Here is a 26,782-nt window from a genome sequence, read left to right as displayed (position 1 = left end):
CAGGAGGTTTGCACAAGAATAATCAAATCCCTAAAGCGCAGAAGCAGGCCATTCAGCCCATCAAGCCCACACTGACCCTTCAAAGAAAATCCCGCCCAGACCCTCCCCTTATCTTATCCCTGCATTTACCATAGCCAATCTACCTAAATGGGACATCTTTGGACTGTGGGAGGAAACCAGAGCACCTCAAAGAAACCCACACAGACCAATGATGGAATCAAACCTGAGTCCCTGATGCTGTGAGGCAGCAGTGCTAACCACTGAGCCACAGTGTGCCCTAAAAAGTGGGGAGGAAGGGCTGGATTTCAAAAGCAGGACAGCAATCACAGGACAGGCCGGTCAACACCATTTCCCAGTCAGTAAAGCAGCCATCATTTCTTGCTCACCAAGTGGTCAGGGAGGTGTCAAGTTGAGGCCTTTCAGTGGCCATAAGTTGACTGGTCAAAGGATTTCATTGATAATATGTCAGGAAAGTCACACATCAACTTTCTCATCCATAATTAATTAGTTAGCTGGTGAGAAAAGATTGCGTTTCTTTCCAGGCTAACTCCCCCTCTTTGCCCTCCTTGCTACTTGCAGAGAGAGGAAATGTCATGTGCTCGGACAGTCCTTATATCCAATTGTGTCATTGTTTGCCATCTAGTGGATATAGACCTGTATTACTTGTGTTCAGGAATCCAGTCATGATCCTGCATACAGGTTCAACCAAAAGCAATAGGTCAATGTAACTTTCTGTTAAAGGTGCGTAAACATAACCAAAACTGAAAATGAGTACCAATTGAATCTCAACTCATTTGTGTTTAGTGGGTATTTCTTCGTGTGGTTTTTAACAACAATATGCATATGACCTGATATAATATCTTGAGGTACTCCCCAGAAGAATAAGACAATACTGACAGTATGGCAATGGAGATATTAGTATGAATTATATCAAAGATTAGTCAAAGAGCCCAATTCTAAGAGACAAATTAGAGGTTTGGGGAGATAGGAAATGTATGGAGGAATTCGAGAGCTTAAGTACTGGATGACTGAAGTACAACTATCAGTGTCGGGGTGAAGAAACTGGAGGGTGCATAAAAGGCCAGAGTTGGAAAAACCCCAGGTTCTCCTAAGATGATTAGAGAGATGGGGTAATGTTGAAGTAGTACAGGATGTTGGTGAGGTCGCTTTTGGAAAGATGTAAATGAATTGCAGGATATAAACAAGGACTGCAGATGCTGGAAACCAGAGTCTAGATTAGAGTGGTGCTGAAAAAGCACAGAAGGTCAGGCAGCATCTGAGGAGCAGGAAAATCGACATTTCGGGCAAAAGCCCTTCATCAGGAATAGAGGCAAGGTGCCTGCAGAGTGGAGAGATAAATGAGAGGGGTGGGGGTGGGGAGAAAGTAGCATAAAGTACAGTAGGTGACTGGGGATGGGGATGGAGGTGATAGGTCAGAGAGGAGGGTGGGGAAAGGTAGTAAAGTGGAGAGTGGAGTGGATCGGTGGAAAGGAAGATAGGCAGGTAGGACAGGTCATGAGGGCAATGCTGAGCTGGAAGGTTGGAATTGGGGTGAGGTGGGGGAAGGGGAAATGAGGAAACTGGTGAAATCCATATTGATGCCATGGGGTTGAAGTGTTCTGAGGCGGAAGATGAGGCGTTCTTTCTCCAGGCGTCAGGTGGTGAGGGAACGGTGGTGGAGGAGACCCAGGACCTGCATGTCCTCGGCAAAGTGGGAAGGGGAGTTGAAATGTTGGGCCACAGGGTGGTGGGATTGATTGGTGTGGGTGTTCCAGAAATGTTCCCTAAAACGCTCTGCTCGGAAGCATCCAGTCTCCCCAATGTAGAGGAGACCGCATCGGGAGCAAGGATACAATAAATGATATTGGTGGATGTGCAAGTAAAACTTTGATGGATGTGGAAGGCTCCTTAGGGGCCTTGGATGGAGGTGAGGGAGGAGGTGTGGGCGCAGGTTTTGTAATTCCTGCGGTGGCAGGGGAGGGTGCCAGGAAGGGAGGGTGGGTTGTTGGGTGGGCATGGACCTGACCAGGTAGTCATGGAGGGAACGGTTTTTGTGAAAGGTGGAAAGGGGTGGGGGGAGAAATATATCCCTGGTGTTGGAGTCCATTTGGAGGTGGCAGAAATGTCGTCGGATGATGTTGTCTATGCGAAGGTTGGTAGGGTGGAAGGTGAGAACCAGGGGGGTTTTGTCCTTGTTGCGGTTGGAGGGATGGGGTTTGAAGGCAGAGGTGCGGGATGTGGACACGATGCGTTGGAGGGCATCTTTAACCACGTGGGAAGGGAAATTGCGGTCTCTAAAGAAGGAGGCCTCCTGGTGTGTTCTGTGGTGGAACTTGTCCTCCTGGGAGCAGATACGGCAGAGAAATTAGGAATACGAGATGGCATTTTTGCAGGAGGTAGGATGCGAAGAGGTGTGATCCAGGTAGCTGTGGGAGTCGGTGGGTTTGTAAAAGATGTCAGTGTCAAGTCGGTTGTCATTAATGGAGATGGAGAGGTCCAGGAAGGGGAGGGAGGTGTCAGGGATGTTCCATGTGAATTCCACCCAACCATAAATTCACCTGGACTATCTCTGACACTTCCCTCCCCTTCCTGGACCTCTCCATCTCCATTAATGACAACTGACTTGACACTGACATCTTTTACAAACCCACTGACTCCCACAGCTACCTGGATCACACCTCTTCCCATTCTACCTCCTGCAAAAATGCCATCTCGTATTCCTAATTCCTCCGCCTCTGCCGTATCTGCTCCCAGGAGGACCAGTTCCACCACAGAACACACCAGGTGGCCTCCTTCTTTAGAGACCGCAATTTCCCTTCCCACGTTGTTAAAGATGCCTCCAATGCATCGCGTCCACATCCTGAACCTCCGCCCTCAAACCCCACCCCTCCAACTGTAACAAGGACAAAACCCCCCCGGTGCTCACCTTCCACCCTACCAACCTTCACATAGACCACATCATCCGACGACATTTCCGTCACCTCCAAATGGACCCCACCCCCAGGGATATATTTCTCTCCCCACCCCTTTCCGCTTTGCGCAAAGACCGTTCCCTCCGTGACTACCTGGTCAGGTCCATGCCCACCCAACAACCCACCCTCCCATCCTGGCACCCTCCCCGCCACCGCAGGAACTGTAAAACCTGCGCCCACACCTCCTCCCTCACCTCTATCCAAGACCCCAAAGGAGCCTTCCACATCCATGAAAGTATTACCTGCACATCCACCAATATCATTTATTGTATCTGTTGCTCCCGTTGCGGTCTCCTCGACATTGGGGAGGCTGGACGCCTCCTAGCAAAGTGCCGTAGGGAACATCTCCGAGACACTTGCACCAATCAACCCCACCACCCTGTGGCCCAGCATTTCAACTCCCCCTCCCACTCTGCTGAGGACAAGCAGATCCTGGGCCTCCTTCACCGCCACTGCCTCACCACCTGACTCCTGAAGGAAGAACGCCTCATCCTCCGCCTCGGAACACTTCAACCCCATGGCATCAATGTGGACTTCATCAGTTTCCTCATTTCCCCTTCCCCCACCTCACCCCTGTTCCCACCTTCCAGCTCAGCACTGTCCCCATGACCTGTCCTACCTGCCTATCTTCCTTTCCACCTATCCACTCCACCCTCCCATCTGACCTATCACCTTCATTCCCACCCCCATTCACCCATTGTACTCTTTGTTACCTTTCCCCACCCTCCTCTCTGACCTATCACCTCCATCCCCACCCCCATTCACCTCTTGTACTCTATGATACTTTCTCCCCATCCCCACCCCCCTCTCATTTATCTCTCCACTCTGCAGGCACCCTGCCTCTATTCCTGATGAAGGGCTTTTGCCCAAAACGTAGGTTTTCCTGCTCCTTGGATGCTGCCTGACCTGCTGTGTTTTTCCAGCACCACTCTAATCTAGACTCTGTAAATGAATTGCAGATGATTCAGAAAAGATGTTGCCAGGAATGGAGAATTTGAGTGCGAAGGATAGACTGGGACTTTTTTCACTGGAGCATAAGAGGTTGCGGGGTGATTTCTTTTGTAGGGGTTTATAAAATCATGAGAGATGCAGGTAAGGTGAATAGCAAAGGTCTTTTCCCCAAGATGGGTGTGTTCAAAACTTTGGGGGCTTATTTTTAAGGTGGGAAGAGGAAGATTTAAAAGGGACTCGAGGTGCAAGTTTTTCGCACAGAGTGGCTTGTGTGTGAAATGCACTGGCAGAGGTGGTAGTAGATGCAGGTACAATTACAACATTTAAAAGACATTTGGATATATACATGAATAGGAAAGATTTAGAGGGATATGGGCCAAACACAGGCAAGTGGGGCTAATTCAGTTTGCGTAACTTGGTCAGCATGGACGAGATGGACTGCGTGGTCTGTTTCTGTACTGTATGATTCTAGAACCCTATCAGGCCATGGAGGGATTTGACCAGTTGGATCAGAATTAGATAATCAAAATGTTAATGGATCAAGTGGCATTATAGGTCAGCAGAACAGGAATAATGAACGAATGGAACTTGACACAAGTTAGAGTATGAACAGCAGAGTTTAGATGATTGTGAGAATCTGATTGGAATGGTTTATATGTAACATTGTAGCAAAAAATGAATGTGAATTTAGGAAACCACAGGACTTTAAATAGGAATAGGGTTGAGGCTGGAGGTTGAACAGACAGTAAATTTAACTAAACAAAATCTAACAAACAGTAAATCTTACAATAGTTGAGGTCTCTTATCTCCGATCATTCAGTATACCTCACACAAAAGGGTATTTTTGTATGTCTGCTACAGTAGCGAGTACCTACACATCTTTGACAACTCAATTGGATCCTGTCCACATCTGGTGATAACACATCAAGATGTACCAAAATGCCTCACTGGATATTAACTAGAAGCAACAAAAAAAATGGAGAAAATTGTCAGATGAGATTGTAGCTCAAAGATTGGTGTGGTAAAAGTGGGACCAACACTGGGGAAAGTGGAAAATTGGGATAGTTTACATTTGAACCATGCTTGGGCTGAGGCTCTGGCAAACTACATAATTGGGGAACTAGAAAGGGTTTTACAACTAAATAATAGTGGCGAGCAAAAAATTTGATGAGATATGATATATCAAAGTCCAAAGACGAGGCAAGAGAATGATGACTTAATATGGGGAATGAAGAGCAAATAGTTCCAGTAAGGGGTAGTGATCTTAAATTAACAGCAAAGACTAGAGATTGCAAAACTAGTTAAAGGACAAAAGTAGAGGCTCTGTATCTGCATACATGTAAGATTAGAAACTAAATACATAAATTGATAGTAAAAGTACAAGTAAAGAAGTATGGTCTAATAACCATTAAAGAAACATGGCTGCAGAATGACTAGAGATGAGCTGCATATTGAAAAACACAAAACATTTAAGAAGAATGGGAAGTGAAGAAAAGGTACTATGGGGGAGGGGGCAGGAGAAGGGGGAGCTCTCTATTGATTGGAGGCAATCATCTCAGCTCCAATCTATCTCTGCAGGGGTTCCTCAGGATGACCTAGTTCCTCAGGGACCTGGGCCCAATCTTCTTCAGCTGCTTTCTTGATGACCTTCCCTCTGCTCCAAAATTATAGATGGGGATGTTTGCCAGTGATTAATCATTGTTCAGCAGTACTCACAACTCCTTAATTGGTGAAGCAGTTCAAGTCCAAATGCAGCAAGACCTGGACAATATCCAGTCAACTAACATTTGCGCCACACAAATGCTAGGCATTGACTGTTTTCAATAAGAGACTGTTTAACCACTGCCCCTTGACATTCAACCTTCAATAAAAGACAGGTTAACTACTGCCCCTTGACATTCAATGTGTTCCAATCACTGAGTGCTCCACTGCCAACATTCGGGGGGTTATCATTGATCAGAAACTGGCCCCAGATACCAGAATTCCCTCCCTAATCCTGTCTGCTTCTTTTTCGTCCTTTAAGACACTTTTTAAAACTTACCTATTCTAATATTTCTTTACATGATTTAAGGTCAATCTTTATCTACTAATGTACCGGATGTAAATTTGCAGCATTGAAAGTACTATATAAATTGACTGAATGTTGTTAACAAGACTATGAATTGGGGAGGTGAAACTACACTTTAATTACAGCCAGTAGACTATGGTCTCTGGGGGTTACTGTGTTTGGAATGTTACTTTGCTGTAACAACATAGGGAAAACCTAGTGAGTGAAAAACCTGGCTTTGTGACACAACTGGCGTTGGTGCTACAGCAGTCTAAGCTTGTTCTAGTGGGCAAGCAGCTCTCTTAGTCACATATACCCCATGCTGGGAAGGACTGCAAATGGCAATGCTTTTGCTGTATCAGAAATGTTCCAATTGCTCAGGTTATGACTACAAACAGCCACTGTAGCTGATTTATCACAGTTTGGAAGCTTGGGCCACACAGGCCAAATAAACACATTCACTTGTAATGCACCAAAGAGCGACACACCTCTCCCACCCAATCTCCACCACCAGTAGCATTACTTAAATGGGCAAGCCCCAACCAGCATGAACAATGGTTTACAGTAATACTTACTGTTGCACATTTTCTGGATGTATTACAGAATACTGCTGGAAATGTTGTGGTGATATCTTGGATTTGCAAAGGAAGTGTTGCTGCATTCTCAAAGCAAGACCAGATGATTTGGTGATCAGTCCACATAAAGGTTGCAGCAATGAGTATTGGGGTACTGCAGGGTTTGTAGCCTGACATGGAGATGAAGCAGAGGCATTGGAGAAAGGATGCTGTGCATGAGTGGAGAAGAGGCATGGGAAAGGATTGTGGCAGTGGATAAAGTTTGGAACTTCACAGCAATTTCAAAGGAAAAGTTTATAACGTTTTCATTTACTCCCAGTGAGACCTCATCAGGAGTACTAGACACAGGATTGGTCACCTTGTTTATGGGAGTAGGTAAACAAATTGGAGGCTCTTAAGAAAACGTTCACTAGAGTATAACCTCACATTGACAGCTGTCTAATGAGAAATGTTTGAAACAGGTTAGACTTGTATCTATAGGAGTTTAAAAGAGGGCATTTAATTGAAACATTTAAAACTCTGAGAGATCTTAACAGGATCAATGTCAAGAAGATAAGAGAATAAACAGCTGTTTAGATGTATAGTCGGCCATTTAAAAATTGTGGAACTTTGGAACTCTCTCCCTGAAACTGAGGTGGAATCAAAGTGCTTGAGGCAGAGGTAGGTAGATAGATTCTTATTAAGCATGGGTTTGAAAGATGAGCAGGGGTAGCTGGGATTATGGATTCGAAGTTAAGATCAGGTCAGCCTTGATCTTATTGAATGATGGAGCAGGCTGGAGGGGGTGAATGGTTTGCATGTTCCTGTTTTTTTAACTAATTAGGCTGCAACTTTCTCCAGCAAGTTAATTATTATTCAGCTAACAGTATTAACCACAGTCACAACACATTTACAACAGTGTAACTGTGCTGTAGATAAATCACCATTACCACAAATAAAACCTTCAGTTACAAAGTGCAAATTAAGCTAGTTACTCTTCATTTATTATGCAGCTTTCGAATGCATCTCCTTATAAGTATTCAAACAAATATTTTTAAATCAAAGGATCAGCATCGTCAACATTCACATGTGCTTCTTATAGAGAATTTAAATGTGTTGAAGGCTATATTTCAATTCTTTCTGTCATATGGGAGTACTGGCAAGAGTTATGTAGATTGAAGAATATGAGCTGTTCTAGGAATTAATGTTCTTTCATTTGTGTACCATGATCATTAGATCAATTCTTTTCCTCATTCCAGGCCTTTCAACAGAATGTTCTACATCTCCTCACACACTAACGGCTGCAGAGGCACCTCAGCGTCTCTTTAATTTTGATGAAGATCTTAGTGTTACCAATGGGAAAAGGGATTCAGTCAGCAATGTGAAAGCAGGGCAGTCTTTTCCCTCAATGCTCAGGAAGGTACAGAGTGATCTGGGTCAAATAACCAACCCAAATCTATCTCAATCTTCAGGGAATATCACATTCACAATGAACAATGCACAGATGATGCACACATCTCTAAGTGATCATAGTTTCTCTTCACTTAACTCTTCTTGGGATCAAATAAGAGGAATTAGTTTTTCTTCTTCCTGGAATAACTCAAATGACATAAAGCCACCAAACTCTGTGTCAACAGAAGCTATGCATGCTGACGGATGTGCTCTGGAAACATTCAGTCAAACTTATTGCAATGGCCAGCCTCTCAAGCAGCATGCAATTTGTTCCTCAACTCAAAAGCAGCTGTTGCCTCATGGTAACACATCGAGTCCAGGAGACCCATGTCATTGCTCAGACAACCGGATGGAGGATCATCATCATTCATCCAGCGGAGCTTGCAATGGCAGTACATCAACGTGTGCTCCTCAAATTTCAGATGTGGCTTTATCTGTATCACTTCAGTGCTTGAAACATTCTTCACCATGTGATTCAGAACTATCATTGAATGCTGGCTCCCATTCAGAATGCAATGTGCCATTATCAACCTTTTTGCCAAGGGAAGGTCAAGCACAAAATAGCCGAAGTAATGCTTTTGGCTCTTTCACATCAGCTAGGGGAGAAACAGCAACAAGGACTCCAAACCTTAAGGATATAAGGTCTAATCATGAACGAATTATCATTTACACAACCAATGACCCAGACGAAGAAACAAACTCCAATCTGGAACGACAAGGTCATTCTGATACAAGTACTTGCAAGTTCCGGGAGAGGTCATTGTCAACTCCAACAGATTCTGGATCATGCTGTTCATCAGATGCAGTCAGAAGTTATGACTCCAAGTGTTATGATCACACCCGGCGACATAGTGAAAATTACATCATGCGTTATCCAAGTGCCAGCTCAGAAGAAAGCCAAAGTACTGAGAATGTCTCCGTGATAACAGATCAGGAAGAGTCACAAAAATCAAGAGCTCGGTCAAGAAGTATCTCCCTGAAAAAGCCAAAGAAGAAGCCTATTCCACCAGTGCGCAGTGTTTCTCTAAAGAAATATGAAGTTAGCCCTAAACTCAAAGAAATTGCACCAAGCATCTCTCCTGAAGAGATTAGGCCTATAAAGCTCTTTCTCCATCCAGAGAAGCAAATCATTCAAAGTGAATCAATAGACAGCAATGAATCGAGTGGTTTTGTATCAGATGCACGTTCTAGTTCTGCTACACCCACACTGAGAGATGGAGAACCCATACGGTACCCAGAGCATTGGTTTCTAAATGATTGGAAATCCAGTGACCCGTACAGATCATTATCAAACTCTAGTACTGCTACGGGTATAACAGTAATTGAATGTGCAAAGTCACATGGTAGCTCTGAATCCTTAACATCTCCATCTATTTCAAGGGCTACAACACCATCCCAATTGTCTGTGGAGGTTGAATCTAAAATGACATCTCCAGGGAAGCTTCCTGGTCTGATGTCACCATCTAGTGGTTACTCAAGCCAGCCAGAAACTCCAACATCTGCTTTCCCTATGTCTGTTTATCAAGGCCATGTCATACAACCAGTTGGCAAATCAAAGCCCAAGGTGCCAGAGCGGAAATCTTCATTGCAGCCAACTTCTCCTAATGAGAAGAGCCCAAGGTCAAAACATGTTTTTGACCTACCCATAACTCCACCTCCTCATTTGGATCTATCTGGGCTTAAGCTACCTTTTAAAGGCAAATCCAAAGCCAGCAGACGACACTCTGATTCTTCAAATAGTACAAAACTTAGCCAGAAGCATAGCCCCAATCAACCTTCTATGCCAATCATAACACAGACTGTTTTAGAGTCAGTACGCCTTCGCTCAGTCAGCAGATCAGAAACAGAGGATAATTCAAAGATTTTAATTTCACCACAAAAAATCCACACCGAGTCCTCTGAACTACCTGAGAAAAAGGTCCGTCCACCTGTTCCTGGAAAGCCACCCATGTCAAAGAGGCCTTCAAGTATTGTACTGAAGGTTTCTCCCACTGAACACCCAACTCACATCACTTCACCGCCTTCAGAGGCAACTTCCAAAAGAGGTTTTGTCACGGTCTTCAGAAAAGTTGGGGTAAAGAGACAGGAGTCTATTGAAAGTGCAGCAAGTCAGAAACCACCTTTGGCATCACCCAAAACTACGTGTCCTCAATCAAACAATCTGCAAAGTAACCATATGGACACAAAACAAACAAGAGAAATGCCAGCCACCACCGATGAGAGTCCAGGGGAAAGTTTTGCAGCGCTAACCAGGAGCTCCACTCAATATACTGAGAAGAAGAAGACTCCTCCACCTGTCCCTAAGAAACCAAATGTGTTGATTGTACCAACAAATACAGCACACATACTTGTAGTCACAGAGCGCCCAGGGTGGAGTCCGCAACGCAGTCCAGCTGCTACTCCAGATTCCAACAGTGCCAATGTCTCACTTTCCCAAGTTGTAAATGAAAGAGGTTTGGAAGCGTCTGATGTGAATGTATCACATGATTGGAAAACTGATCCAAGTGCGGACAATATACCATGTACTAGCGTTCATTTTGGGGACAGCAGGAAGAAACAATACAACGATGGATTTGGCCTGTGCCAAAATATAATGTCGTGCACTGCTCCAGGGCAGAATCCCACAGGTATGTGAAATGTCAGTGCAGAAGTTGAATTTTTTTATGAATTTAAAAGCATATATTTTGTTTCTAGGTGCCAATGCCACAATCTGGTTGACTGGAGATTGAATATTAAATTTTCACTGCACTGAACTCCATTGAGATCCATTATGATGTGGTGTCTGGTCAGTAGGAACCATTGGTGTGTTAAGCACCAAACTTAATCAGTTGGATTAAATCATCATTTTACAATAGAAACATTGCTATGCCAAGTTGTACCATCTTCTGCATGGACACATGCAATTAAAGTTTAGTGTAAATTCTCTGTTAGAGGATGGTAATGGGTCAGCTCTGCCCTCCACAGTTCCAATTTCCTTATGGACATGAAGTAGTACTGACCTTTAAGGATGATGTGTATGTGGAGAACCACATATTATCATCTTCATTGATCCACCTCATAAAGCATCATTCACACCTCGACTAGCACCAGGGTCATAGAATGCTATCATTTGTTTGTTCCTTTTCATTAAATATTGTCTGTCACAGCCTTGTACCTTCTGTCTATGTCAAATGCAGTCAGAATTTCTGTCATCCTATTTGGCATTCCTCTCTAATTCTCCTCGTCTCCTTACATTTCACTGACTTACAATTCTTAAAACGCACCAAGCAAAAATTTGTGGCTGAAAGTAGGGAATGGGTGACCTGCAATTAAAAATAATGCAAGTACCATGCTTCTAGTTGAATCTTTCTAAAATCTACTGTGAAATATTTCTATTTTGTTTTAGTTTGTTTGATGTTCCTTTTAACTCATTCACAAGTTAATGGAGGCTAATGGTCCTCCTGTTTACTCTCATTATTCCACTAGCGTGGGATGGTGGAAAAACAGGGAAATGTTGGATTGGGTACCTGTCTGTTTGTTCAATAAGGAAAATGAGAAATGGAAACCAGGGAATTTAAAACCCGTTTAGCCTCACATCTTTAATGGGGAATTACTAGAGTCTGTCATTAAAGACAGGGTGAACATCTTGAAAATACTCAGCTGATCAGAAACTTTGTAAAAGATAGCTTATGCCTGACAACCTGTTATTTAAAAATGGGACGAGAGTAATGCTCAGGGGAATGATATCTCAATGGACTTCAAAATAGAAGTAGAAGAAAGCAAAGACTGTAAATGCTGGAGATCAGAGTTAAAGAATGTGGTGCTGGAAAAGCACAGCAGGTCAGGCAGCATCTGAGGAGTAGGAGAGTCGACGTTTCGGGCACAAGCTCTTCATCAGAAAGCTCAAAAAGTCCACTCTCCTTTTCCTTGGATGCTGCCTGACTGGCTGTGCTTTTCCAGCACCACACTTTTTGACTCCAAAAAAGAAGTTCCCCCATTAAGCTAAAGTTGAAGGTTGAAGCTAAAATTGAAGGGACATTATTGACCTGGTTAGGAAATTGATTAGGTTGCTGGAGTAAAAGAGAAGGGATAATTGATATTCTAATTGTCAGAATGGCCTAGATAATAGGATATAAATACATGTTTCCAAATGTACTGATGACACAAGGATAAATAATATTGTAAGCAATCTCAATAGAAGCACAAAATTACAGAGATATCAATACATTAAATGAATGGACAAAACTGTGGCAAATAGCTTTCAATTTTAGCAAATGTGAAATCATCCACCCTGGACATAAAAAAAGACAGAATCTGATTATTCTAGAATCAAAAGCTGAAGCTCCAAAGACACTTGTAGGTTCAGATATGTAGATCATTAAATGTCATGGAAACATGCTAAAAATAGTCAAAAAGGCAAATGCAATTCTGGCATTTTAAATCTATAGAATGAGAGGGTAGTGTCAGAAGATGAATCTTCATGACAGCTCATCTTAATTAGCAATACATCCTCCAGGTTTGCTGCCACCATCACCTTTCCGGATAGGGATTTACAAAGTCTCCTTGTCTAGTGTGGCAAAGTAAAATGACCTGCTGGTCTAAGGTGAAGAACATCTTGCCTTAATTTGGAGGTAGTTTATTGCATGATAACAACCAGGAACGAGTTACATTGGTCAAATAGATATTGAGAAAGTGCCGGAGAGCAGAGCCAAAATGTGTGGTGCTGTAAATGCATAGTAGTTCAGGCAACATCTGAGGAACAGGAGAATCACCATTCATGAGGAATGTGGGGAATGTGGTGGGATGGGGGGGGGGGTGAGGTGCGGGGTAAGGGGTAAGGGAGCTGAGAGATAAATGGGGGGGGGGTGGGGTGGCTGGAGGGGTCGTAGCTGGGAAGGCAATCAATAGATGCAGACAGGACGTGATGGTGATTCCCGAAACATTGATTCTCTTGTTCGTTAGGTGCTGCCTGACCTGCTCTGCTTTTCCAGAGTCACACTTTTCGACTCTGATAGATATTGAGGTTTTTTTATCGTCTCAGGTTCAACGTTAAATCTTTACTACTTCGAGGTCTAAAGCAGTTCTCGTAGTTAACTTCATATGACGTCATATTGGGTGGCGCCTAATGCACAATTCAGCATTAACTCTTTCAGAATCTTATGCCATTATACAACAGGTAGTATTCATGCTTCAGCTGGATGAAGCCCTGTTCAAACTGCACCTAAAATACTTTGAGCAACTCTGTGCATCTTCATAAAGGATAAATTGGCCTTAGAACAATGTAGAGCTGAGATTTATCAAATGATACCTGGACTCCAATTGTTAAATTATATGGCAAGTTTACACAATCTAAAATATAATCCCACGATTTTGAAGGTTAAGGGTAATATGATTGAACCTTTCAAGACATTAAGGGAAACAATAAAGTAATTATGGAGAAAAGTTGTATCCACTGTTTTGAATGGTCTAGAACTGAAGGTAATGTTTTAAAATTTGAAGTGTTCTTCCAGGAATAAAATTTTTAACAAATTTCTTCATCGGACAACCAATTATAAATTCCAAAATTGGATAATAAAAATATATTAATTCCAAAGATATTAAGGCATATGAAGCTAAACATGTGTATCGAGTTAGGTCAGAGGTTAGCCATGATCTCATTGAATAGCAAAACTACCTTGAAGTAGGAACCTTGAACAGGCCTACTCCTGTTCCTATTTTCACATTTCTGCACTGTTTGCAGATTTCCCTGTAATAACTATCCAAAAAAAACTGTTAGACCAGCAACAGATTCTAGCCAAAGTAATCTTTAAACCAACGGTATTTACATTGCTTAATATCAGTTTTACACTTTATATAACTACAATATATTAGATGATACAATGAGATGCAAAGAACACAATCTGGATCCCGAGAGATCACTTTCAGCCCTCCAGCTGCCTGTGTGTTGTGAACTTCCTGACAGTAATACAATCTGGTTCACAGGCAAGCAATGACTAACTCTAATCTCCAGGCTATCCACACAAATGCATAATTCCTGGCCACCGATGTACATTCTGAGTTTTAAGTGAAAAATATCTTTTTAAACCACACCGCGTTTTAGTTTGCTTTTACGCACAATAATGCACTTAGAAATGTATTAGATGATTACAATGATCATTTTACAAAAGGAGAATTTCTTGAAAAATTTATTCACTTTTTAGTTGAAAAATCTCCCAACTTTTGCCAACCAACTCTGGATTGAAAACCAAGAGCATTGTTTCCACTGGATTATCTAGAAAGGGGTTTCCGAGTAAGAAGCCAACTGTTTAGAACTAAGATGAGGAGAAATTTCTTCCCTCCATTATAAATCTTACGAACTCTCTACTCAAGTGGGGAATGAAGGTATCTTCATTGAATATATTTAAAGATTTATACTTTTCTACTTTAGACCGATTTTAATCTCTCAGCAATTGAAGTGATAGAAGGAACAGGCAGAACTGTGAAAGTACATGTGTAGAAGATCATCTCTGATCATAAATCATGGTGGAGCAGGCTCTTTGGTCTATATGAACTTCCCTTCCTATTTCTTACGTTCTCCGGGCATGTTTGTTGATGCCATTTATTGAGTAATTTTAACACATTCTAAATGACAACCAAACCAAACATCCTTCATCAACTGGAAAGCTCCTGCTCAATACAGGCTGGAATATTCATCTTACGTTTTTCATTATAAGCAGTTTAGTAATATTGGAGATTAGTATTCATAGCCAACAATATTCCTCCACAAACAACAGCAAATTTATAAGCAATGACTCTTGTCATTGCAGTCCAGAGTAACTCTAAATGAACGCCATAATAAACATAAAGGAAGAGCAAAACATTGCTGAACTCAAGTGGAGTTGGCAATGTCAAGGGACAATGCTGAAAATATTCAAATGGACTTTCAGACTCAGCAGAAGGTCAGATGGGCAATTGAACACATGGGAGTGGTATGCTGCCCCATTTGCAACAGCTTTAAGGCGCATTTCATTAGCTAAACTAAGATGTGCTGAGCACAGTGGTTGTGAACCGTCAGGAGTCGAATGAGTGAACAGGAAACATCGTGTTAACTAACAAATGTTCACTAACTCCTAGAACTGGAGAGACTAGAAGGAAAAAAAAACTCTAAATAAATTCTGGTCTCCCTCCTATAGGAAGGATGTTGTAAAACTTGAAAGGGTTCAGAAAATATTTACAACGGTTGGAGGGTTTGAGCTATAGGGAAAGGTTGAATAGGCTGGGGCTGTTTTCCCTGGAGTATTAGAGGCTGAGGGGTGATGTTTACAGAGGTTTATAAAATCATGAGGGCATGGATAGGGTAAATATACAAGGTCTTTTTCCTGGGATGGGGGAGTCCTGAAGTAGAGAGCATAGGTTTAGAGAAAGAGGGAAAAGACTTAAAAGATACCTCAAGGGCAACTTTTTCATGCAGAGGGTGAGTGAATGCAATGAGCTGCCAGAGGAAGTGGTGGAGGCTAGTACAACTATAACGTTTAAAAAGCATCTGGATGGGTACATGAATAGGAAGGGTTTAGAGGAAAGTGGTCATGTGCTGGCAAATGAGACTAGATTAATTTAGGATATCTGGTCAGCATGGACGAGTTGGACCGAAGGGTCAGTTTCCATGCTGTACATCTCTATGATTGTATGTTATCCACAAAAATGTTTAGCATACAGATTAGAACATTTACTGTTCAAGGAGTTGTTTAATATAATACTTAATGCAAATATTTGCATAATATTACTGTTGTGTTCATTTGTTTATCTATTGTTCAAAAAAGTTGGAACCTCAGTGCAACAGTGCACATTGAGTTACAAGCGTTACTTTTGCAAGATGGTTGCAATTAACATCCAATTGATGTGGATACAGTTTAGACATGATTAGTTGGTATACATACCTTTTATTTGATCCCTTCTGCCTCTCTGAAGTCAGATTAATTTGCCCCTGTAATTTGGATTCCAGGGACTGAGTTTTGGAATTAACCATTGACAATTGAAAATGTTACTTTATTTGAAATCTAGGATCACTCAAGACAGCTCAATTCTGTGTTGTTATCTTTAGACATTTCCTTGAATCCAGCTGCTAAACAGAAAAGTCCCACAGGTACACCGCGTGGAGACATTGTAGTGGAGGATGACGATGATGTGTTTATATCCTCAGGTACCCAACGTTCCACTGAAGATCTCTTCACTGTTATTCACAGGTATGAGAGATGATAAAGCTGATTTCTAGTATGTCAGCAAACATGTTGGAGCAAATAGTGGTGATTAATTCAATCAATCTAAGGTTTCTGCTCATCTTTCTCCAAAGTTATCACAGAATATCAAGAGGCCCATCGGAAATCCTCAGCGTTAATGCCATAAATCATTCTTAACAAATTAATTATACTTGTCATGGACAGATATTGCAATTTATTATGGTGGTATTCTAATTAACTGCAGTGCCCTGAGAGTGAAAAATAAAACAAATATCTCAATGAGGACTTTATTAAAAGTCCTTGCTTCACTCTTCCAGCACAGACAGTTGAACTAGTTCTGTGCCCAATGGGAAGCTTGATTCTGTAAGGGCATTGAAGAATCAAAACATAATTATTTTAAACTAAGTTAATCACTTAGCATTCTTATATCGTTTAGCATCATTCTGCTGAACTGTTATATTCTAAAAAAAATAGTTCAGGAGGGCGAGTCTCCTTGGATTTCTCTGTTCTTTATCCTTGGAGATAGTTGTAGCTTCATTGTTAACACTTTATCTCCATCTCTGTTAATTAGTCTTTCTCAGTCCAAGATTTTGCTCTAATGGCCAGTCCATTTCCATAACCTATGTTTGCCTATTTGAACAGAGTTCCTCTGAAATGATTTGAACTCAGCTTGCTAGAACCTTATTTTATTATTTTTCTATAGGTCAAAGAGGAAAGTGCTGGGATGGAAGGAGCCTGGAGAAGCATTCAATGTCAGGCATGTGGCTGTTTCACCTGTCAAACCACCTACGACACCTCCCAGCAGTGGACTCAAGGTTTCCCCCTCAGTGAGTGGGAATGGGATCAAAGTCAGCACCAGCAATGAGAACTTTAAGGCCTTATTACAAAAGAAGGGCAGCAAGCCTGCGTCTGGTACACGCATGTCTGCAGCTGAGCTCCTGAAAAGCACCAATCCTCTTGCGAGAAGGATTGCAATGGAATTTACACAGGAGTCGGAAAGGTGCCAGCCCATACTGGATCCTGTGTCTTCTGAAGATACTTCAAAGTGTTAGAGCTCTACCAATTTACCAAGAGAAAGGAGAGAGGATCAATGTCAAGCTGTCTTATTGAATGTAAATTTTTAATTTTTGCTCTATCCATGGAGCCATTATACTGGTCCAAGGAAAGAGGAAGCTTTGCACAAACCTGTGAATGCAAACTCAAGTGATGATGTGTTCTTCATTTGGAAATTTACAGAATGTCAAAATTTAAGTGACATTTTTATTTCAACCAATCTTTTGGATCAAGAACTCTGAGGAAGTTTGTCATTGTAAAGTGGAGAGTATGGCATGGTCTAATTGATTTGAATTAGTTTTAGTTAGACTGGAAAAGCCTGGAGCTTTGGAAAAAATGTTCAGCAGACAATCTACATTCCAGCCTGTCAGTCTAAGTGTACTAAGGCCTTATTGGGAATTGACAATTTAAAATTTCCTTGGGCTATACTATGAGCAAAAATGCTTAAGTTCTGATTGTAAATTTAACAAAGAACTGCAATGATTATAGTTTATCAATGTTAACCAGTCCAGCAGTAAATTGAATCTGTGGGAATTTTTTTTTAAAGAGTTTTTGGAGTCTGAAAACTCCAATGTGACAAGAAACTTTGGAAGAAAATGACACGTTTAGTGTCATGCTTCAGCTTCTCACTGCCATTTGGTCCAAATTTGTTCTGTGAGTCTCAACCCACAGTGAGGATTCAGGAAAGGAGAAACTCTCTCTTTTTAAGATTGCAAAATACCTGGCTTCGTTCTATGACTGAGAGACTATGTCCACGTGTACCGAGGTTCATGGACTCTACATTGTCTTTCCCTGCAGCTTCCCTCGAAAGAAAGCCATGGAAACAGGAAGAAAGGCAAAATTCAGGGTCCAGGAATTTATTGCTGAGATCTTGAAAATGGATAGTAATATGATGTTTTTGGCTATTTGCTTAAGAAGCAGTTGTTTGCCTGATCTGTAATGTTTATTGGAATAGTGCCTCCTATTAAGTTGTTAATTTTATCAATATACTGTAATCTGTATTATGGCATTGATATATAAGAGTTATTTCAAAGTCTTTTGATTGTACATCAAAGGTAAACCTTTGAATTTGAAAGCTTTTAAAAGGCCTTGGTGTTGCCTTTACCATGATATATAGCAATGATCTGAATGTAGAAACCCTGGAAGGTTTAAGCCTTGGTTTGAGGGGGTCAGTGGTTCCCACTGGTTCTAATCATACACACAATTCAAATATTTCAGAAAGTCTTAGTCCATGTGTTTCTTTTATATCTCCTTTTGCTCGTTAGATAAACAATCTCTATGAAAAGTGAACCGCAAGTCAAAAAATTCTCATGTTAGATCCAGAGCTACACCTAGACTCATGCCAGTCATTCGTAGAATAGTACCTCTCCACCCACTGCCAGTGATAGCTGCCTTCTGCTGATAGCCTGTGAGCCCACTGCCAGTAATAAGCTCCCTGAAACCATGGCCAGTGATGTGCCTGAGCCCACAGGCAGTGCTGTGCTTTCTTCAACATACACCCCAGAGAAAATAAAAAATCATATTTGGAAATAAACATACTGGTTATACGGGACTTCCATTTTGAGATAAACAAGCCAAGTTAGACCTTTGTCTCAGCCCAAGTTTAACCATTTTATTTTCTCTGGGAAAGCCAGTTTTGGGCTCCACTCTGCTGAAAGCCAGTGCTGTGCTTTTGGCACCTCCAAATTAGAACTGTGCCCATCCTATTGGACCAGAGTTATGGTTATTGTAGTGCACCTTTTCTCGATAAAATAACAAGGTAGTATGCGTCTGTGGTTTTGCCGCTTATCACCTTATGCCTTTGTCTTTATCCCAATCCAAATTAATAATCTTACTATCCCGACACTGAGCCACTGCTTTGTTTATTCCTTTCGAGAACCACAGTTATAGCCATTCCAAATCCCTGAACCAGGTCTGTGCACAATGACTCCTCAATCTTTGGCAGTAACTTCATATTTGGCACAGGAGATAGAATCATTAATCTACATGTTCTGCAGGTAATTAGAAATATTAATAGCATAATTAGGTTAACAGAGTTTGTTAAATTTTATTTTGCTCTAACCACTGAGGACAAGCTGGAAATCACTATCCCAACCATTGGAGAACACCTTAGCATACCTCCCAGTCCCTGTCTAAGTTTCAAATTTATCTCAGGGTACTCTGTGTCAGGAGGAAATTACAAACTTAAGGAAATAATGGAGTTAAATACCTCCGAGTAGTTAAAGTATATTAGTAATGGAAAAACTCTGTCTTCATAATTTGCACAGGGTAGTTTATTATCTGAGTGAGTTAAACCTTTTCAGTTCATTGATTGAAGCTTTCTGTAAATAGTCATATTTTTATTTTATCTTATTCTTGAATGTATGAGATTCCCTCTGCCCACCTCAAGTGTCAAACATTGAAAGCATCACCATTTCTTCACATGAGTGCGCTAATGGTGTCACATCATGGTGGGGATGAGCAAATGCACCTTGTTATAAAAGGCATGTTCCACCATGTCAGAATGCAGTGAGCATTTGTCCTGTGAATAGTAAGAGATGAGTGCACTTAATTCAGGAGGACTCCGTGGCTTTGTTTCTGTGATGTCTTGCACTTAAATATTTGAAATGAATTGTGCGCTTTAAAAGTGTCTCAGGAAATTGGGAATGATCTATAGTTATTTTTTCATATATTAGAAAATGCATTTGCCTCCCCCATAGCTTGGTGTGATATATATATATATATAAATACATATATATATATTAACTGTATAATCTTTTGGGACAATCATTAAAAAAACTGAAGCAAATTTTATTTCAAGGTTGTTTTTCTTTCTCAGATGCCTTTCCACCTCCTGAAAAGATACCATAACCAAGGTTTGTTTAAGTTTTGAACCTTTTCTGAGGCAGATATTAGTTTCAACTGAGTTAAGAAATTCTCTTAAGTTTAGAAATTTTATTTAATGGCATTTCAATTTGCTTTCCCTATTTTGTAAGGGTGTTGTTTCAGGAACAGAGTTCCACAGGCATCAGCATCTTTCTGGTACTTTGACAATGTAGCTGTTCATCACATTTGAAAGTAAACAGTGAGTATGAGATGGCCTGTTTGAGGGATCACAATTAAACTTGACCTTAACCAAACACACACTCTTAGAACATAGAACATAGAAAAGTACAGCACAGAACAGGCCCTTCAGCCCACAGTGTTGTGCTAAGGATCAATCCTAATCTAAAATAAAATAACCTAACTTATGCACCCCTTAATTCACTGCTGTCCATGTGCATTCCAGGAGTCACTTAAATGTCCCTAATGACTTCACTTCCACCACCACAGCTGGCAACGCATTCCATGCATTGCAACTCTCTGCGTGGGTGGCACGGTGGCACAGTGGTGAGCACTGCTGCCTCACAGCGCCAGAGACCTGGGTTCAATTCCCGCCTCAGGCGACTGACTGTGTGGAGTTTGCACGTTCTCCCCGTGTCTGCATGGGTTTCCTCCGGGTGCTCCGGTTTCCTCCCACAGTCCAAAGATGTGCAGGTCAGGTGAATTGGCCATGCTAAATTGCCCGTAGTGTTAGGTAAGGGGTAAATGTAGGGGTATGGGTGGGTTGCGCTTTGGCGGGGCGGTGTGGACTTGTTGGGCCGAAGGGCCTGTTTCCACACTGTAAGTAATCTAATCTACCTCTGATATAAACTCTATACTTTCCTCCTAACATGTTAAAATTATGACCCCACACGGCAGTCAATCCTGCCATGGAGAAAGGTCTCTGGCTATCGACTCTATCCATGCCTCTCATTACCTTATACACCTTGATCAGGTCACCTCTCTTCCTCCTCCTCTCCAGAGAGAAAAGTCCGAATTTAGTCAACCTCTCTTCATAAGGCAAGCCCTCCATTCGAGGCAGCATCCTGGTAAACCTTCTTGCACCCTCTCCAAAGCCTCCGTAACTTTTCTATAAAAGGGTGACCAGAACTGGACACAGTATTCCAAGTGTGGTCTCACCAGGGTCTCGTGGAGCTGCAGCAAAACCTTGCAGCTCTGAAACTCATTCCCCCTGTTAGTGAAAGCCAAAATACCATGTGCTTTCTTCACAACCTTATCCACTTAGGTGGCAACTTTGAAGGATTTATGCACTTGAACACCAAGATCCCGCTGTTCCACTATACTGCCAAGATTCTGTCTTTAATCCTATATTCAGCATTCAAGTTTGACCTTCCAAAATGCATCACTTTGCATTTAACCAGGTTGAACTCCACCTGCCATTTCTCAGCCCTGCTCTGCATACTGTCAATGTCTTGCTGCAGCCTGCCATAGCTCTCAATACTATCAACAGCACCTCCAACCTTTGTGTCATCTACAAATTTACTAACCCACTCTTCAAACCTCCTCATCCAAGTCATTTATAAAAACTACAAAGAGCAGAGGCCCAAGAACAGAACCCTGCGGGACATCACTCACCACTGACCTCCAGGCAGAATACGTTCCATCTACAACCACTCTCTGCCTCTTGTCAGCCAACCAATCCTGAATCCAGATAGCCAAATCTCCCTGTATCCATACCTTCTGACTTTATGAATAAGCCTACCATGGGGAACCTTATCAAATGCCTTGCTGAAGTCCATATACACCACATCCACTGCCTGACCTTCGTTAACCTATCTCGTCATCTCCTCAAGGAACTCAATAAGATTTGTGAGGCATGACCTGCCTCTCACAAAGCCATGCTGACCACTTTTAATCACGCTATGCTTTTCCAAATAGTCATAAATCCTATCCCTCAGAATTCTTTCCAAAAGCTTGCAGACCACAAACATAAGACTGACTGGTCTGTAATTCCAGGGATTTCCCTATTACCCTTCTTGAAAAGAGGAACAACATTTGCCTCCTTCCAATCCTTCAGTATGACTCCCGTGGAGAGTAAGGAAGCAAAGATCTTTGCCAGGGGCTTAGCAACCTCCTTTCTCACTTCCTGGAGCAACCTAGGATAAATCTGGTCTGGCACTGGGGACTTATCAATCTTAATGTTTGCCAAAATTTCCAGCACATCAGCTTCCTCAATCTTGATCTGTTCAAGCCTGTTTCCTGGCTCCTCAAAGTTCCCATTCACAAGGTCCCATTCCTTAGTGAAAACCGAAGCAAAAAATTCATTTAGGGCTTCCCTTATCTGCTCAGACTTCACACACAAGTTCCCTATGCTATCCCTGACCAGCCCTACCTTCTCCCTGATCATTCTCTTATTCCTCACGTATGAGTAAAATGCCTTTGAGTTCTCCCTAACTCTTCCTGCCAAGCCTTTTACGTGCCAACTCCTGGTACTCCTCAGTCCATTTTTGATTTCCTTTCGAGTAAGCCTGTAATTCTCTAAAGCTGTGCTAGATCCTTGCTTCCTCCACTTTACATAAGCTGCCTTCTACCTGTTGACAAGAAGCTCGTCTGTTCTCATCATTCAAAGCTCCTTAATCTTACCACTTCTTGCCTGTCTCAGAGGAACAAATTTATGCATTACTTGCAACAACTGCTCCTTAAACAGTTTCCACATGTATGTTGTGCCCTTTCTTTGGAACAATTGCTCCCAATCTGTACTTCCCAACTCCTGTCTGATAGTGTCATAATTTCCTTTTCCCCAATTAAATATCTTCCCATGGCAACTGCTCCTTTTCCTCCCCAAGGCTATGGTAAATGTGAGGCAGTTGTGGTCACTGTCACCAAAGTGTTCTCCCACCGCGAGATTTGACACCTGTCCTGGCTCATTGCCGAACACCAAATCCAAAATGGCCTCTCCACCCATCAGCCTGTCTACATACTGTGTAAGGAAACCCTCCTGAACACACCAGAGAAAAATGGCTGTATCCAAACCATCTGCACTAAGGACATTCCAGTCAATATTGGGAAAGTTGAAGTCACTTATAACAATAACTCTGTTACATCTGCATTTTTCCAAACTCTGCCGGCCTATAAGTTCTTCAATCTCTCTACTGTTATTAGGGGGTCTCTAGAAAACCCCCAATGAGGTGGCTGCTCCCATGCCGTTCCAAACTTCCACCCATACTGACTCAGTAGAAACCTTCATTTCTGTAGCTGTGACGTGCTCTCTGATTAGCAATGCTACACACCCTCCTCTTCCCCCACCACCCCACTCCGTCCCCCCACCCCAAGTTCTTTTTAAATGTTCTAAACCCTGGAACATCTAGCAACCATTCCTGCCCCTGTGAAACCCATGTCTCCTTTATAGTCCCATTTACCGATCCATGCTTTAGGTTCGTCACTCTTATTTCTGACACTCCTTTCGTGAAAGCAGACACACTTTAACCAATCCCTTTGTTTCATCACATGAAAAACCTTCCTGATAGATTCACTACATCCTGTTACTGCCCCATCTACAACTACCTCCCTCTCAGATATGTAGCTTTAGTTCCCCCCCCCGCCAAACTGATTTAAACCCTTCTGGACCACACAAACAAATCTCCTACCCAGGACGCCTGTGCCCCTCTAGTTCAGGTGCAACCTGTCCTTCATGTACAGGTCCCACCTTCCCCTGAAGGTATCCCAATGGTCTAGGTATCTGAAGCCCTCCGTCCTGCACCAGCCTTGCAGCCACATATTAAGCTGCCTTCGCTCACTGTTCCTCATCTCACTATCTTGTGGCACCGGTTGCAAGCCTGAGATCACTACTCTATTCATCCTGCTCTTCAGCTTCAAACCTAACTCTCTATAGTCAGTTTTCAGATTCTCAATCCCTTTCCTGGCTATGTCATTGGCGCCAACATGTATCACGATTTCTGGCTACTTGCCCTCCCCATCAGAATCTTGTAAACCCGATCAGCAGCATCTCAGACCCAGGCACCAGGGAGGCAACATACCTTCCAGGAGTCCCGTTCCTGACCACAAAATCTCCTGTCAATCCGTCCATCTATTGAGTCCCCTACCACTAGCACTTTTTTATTCACCCCCCTTCCCTTCTGAGCCTCAGTGCCAGAGTCCTGACAACTATGGCTTTCCCCTGGTAGGCTGTCCCCACCAGAAATATCCAAAATGCTATACTTATTGCCGAGGGGAACTGCCACAGGGGATCCCTGCTCTGTCTGTCGGTTCCCCTTCCTCCCCCTGATTGTAACCCAGCTATTATAACTGTTATAACTTCCTGGGTAGAGTATCATAAACTGAGTCTTACTGTTCCCTGAGCCATTGTAAATTATAATGTTTTATAGTGTGTTTTTTAAGGTATGTACATTGCACAAACTCACCTGATTTTCAGGCCAAGTTTGATAGAAAGCATTGCCTAAACAACATTTTTTGAGTAATTAAGCTATAGATCCCCCTGCTCCTTGGATGCTGCCTGACCTGCTGCGCTTTTCCAGCAACACATTTTTCAGCTCTGATCTCCAGCATCTGCAGTCCTCACTTTCTCCTATAAAATATAACACTACCACCTAAAACTTTAATCTCCCTCTAAACATCCCATTACACACACAAACACAGACAAAAAGGGAAAATAGATTATTGGTAGAGCTAACAATAAACAGACTGCAAAGTCAGTTCGGTGGTCTTTGTTTCCTGAGTCCAGCGTTGAGATGATCCTAGGAGCAAATTATTGCAGATGCTGGAATCTGTACTGAAAAAAAAACAAATGCTGGAAATCACAGTGGGTAATGCAGCATCTGTGGAGAGAGAGCAAGCTAATGTTTTGAGTCTGGATGACTCTTCCTACTTTTGCTATACACGCCTTTAGTGTTCAACTGTCTTTTTCTGGAAGCTTCCAGTGGTTTGGAAGAAGTACAGAGTGACGAATTCAGTTGGAAATATATCTCTATTGTCAATTCAAATGGCACACCTCTCAACAACAACTTCAGGAATTTCAAACTGAGTTTAATTGGAGAGAACAGGCAGCTTCTGTCAAGGAGAACTAAAACACACCCTTCTGTGTCTTTCTTTCTCTGTGTATCTGTCTCTGTCTCTAACTTGTTTCTCGTTTCAACCTGCTCTATTTGCTGAGGTCCAGTCATTTTCACTTATACACAGATCCTCAGCTCTACACATTGAAATAACTCATAACCACAGAACAGAGTTCACAATAGGTATTGAATTCCTTGCTGTGAAATTAATTCAGCATCTTGGTCAATTCCTGTTTTTGTAAACTGTTCTTTCTCTTTGTTTTTCACAGTTTTTAAGGACACAAAAATAAAAAGATACAGTTCCGACAACACATACATACACTTACCAACAGGGTCTATTGCTTAGTAATCTCAAGAAAAAGTAATGTTCCTTGCTGATCTTTAACTTGTCCCCCAGTGTGAGGAGACTAATGCCGATTGTAACAAATTTAAGGTATAGCACATGGAATAAATCTAATACCTTCTTGATGTATATGACTACATACAATATTATTCATTTATCCTCTGATCTGTCAGCTGAACCTCTTGATAAAAATAAAATATTTTCTCCCTGTATTCTCTGTTAGTTTCTACAGGATGTGCCACCAAGCCTGTATGATTGGGGTATTCTTGTGTTTCTAGTAATACAATTTATAGCTGCTTGGAAATATCTGTGAGAATGCAAGTCTTTGATGACTAGATGTCTTGTTTCTTCTCATTATCCATGTATGGAATTTTGCAATCTAATGTGCAAAGTCATACAACAATTTGCTTTTTTAATAACCAGATACAAAATATAAACCAACCTTAACTTGTTTCATGATTATTTGAAGTGAGACACATACTGGAAAGAGTTTCTTTGCTGCTGGTCACAATTTTCATGTAACACTCTTCTTAAAAAACAACCTCATTCTTCCATTTCATAGATATCATTGGTGCCCGGAGACAATTTGACCTATCATGTCACTAGATTAGATCTTCTTGATGTTCTATTCAAGAAAGTTGCTCTTAAAGCTGAATTAGTGGTTTGCAAATGGAACTATAGCTAAGTTAGATTATGTTGCTGATTGTAGATATATCTATCTTTATAATATTAAGGGATATATAATGATTCAATAGAAACCCCTTCTCCTTATGGTTCCTATCACCCAGCAGTGACTGCCATAAAACTTCAATTGCATCTACGTCTCAGAAGAGATTCATTTGCACCAAATGATAGCTGTAATGGTGATTTGAAACATTTTTGTGAGGTTGTATATATGCTGGCATGGTGACTCAGTGGCTAGCACTGATGCCCCACATGCTAGGGACCTGGTTCGATTACAGTCTTGGATGACTGTCCTGTGTGGAGTTTGCATATTCTCCCTTGCCTATGTAGGTTTCCTCCTACAGTCCAAAGGCATGCAGGTTATGTGGATTGGCCATACTAAGTGTGGAATTATGGGGATAGGATCTGGATAGTATGTTTTCAGAGGACTGGTGTAGACTTGATGGACACTGTGGGAATTCCATATTTCTCTTTCAAAGTTTCTGGTCCTTAACTATTCAGGACTTTATATTGTGATAGGAAGGGCAAATGAGTGGAAGTCAGGTTTGTCATTTGTCGATTTTTATCTCTTTTTATGATATGTATACCTCTGTTCAAGTCATTGATGAATTTGCATCAGTATCAAAACTTAAAACATGGCCTTTCTAATCTTTAAGATAA

General features: G+C 41.8%; 1 protein-coding gene across 8 annotated transcripts in view; it reads left to right on the top strand.

The window, feature by feature from the left end:
- The window catches only part of nhsl2 (NHS-like 2), a 355,128-nt gene extending 336,891 nt beyond the window's left edge, over positions 1-18,237 (top strand). For 7 of the 8 annotated variants that reach the window (XM_072595117.1, XM_072595124.1, XM_072595122.1 and 4 more), the window contains exons 6-8: positions 7,784-10,603; positions 16,036-16,177; positions 16,875-18,237. In XM_072595117.1, the coding sequence (XP_072451218.1) occupies positions 7,784-10,603; positions 16,036-16,177; positions 16,875-17,223 (3,311 nt within the window). In that variant the 3' untranslated portion in view covers positions 17,224-18,237. The remainder of the gene's footprint in view (positions 1-7,783; positions 10,604-16,035; positions 16,178-16,874) is intronic. The other variant, XM_072595118.1, reaches the window with a different exon arrangement.
- Positions 18,238-26,782: the final 8,545 nt, after the last annotated feature.

This window comes from Chiloscyllium punctatum, chromosome 25, assembly GCF_047496795.1.
Source record: "Chiloscyllium punctatum isolate Juve2018m chromosome 25, sChiPun1.3, whole genome shotgun sequence".
Taxonomy (NCBI): Eukaryota; Metazoa; Chordata; class Chondrichthyes; order Orectolobiformes; family Hemiscylliidae; genus Chiloscyllium; species Chiloscyllium punctatum.
This window is presented reverse-complemented; position numbering and strand designations above follow the sequence as displayed.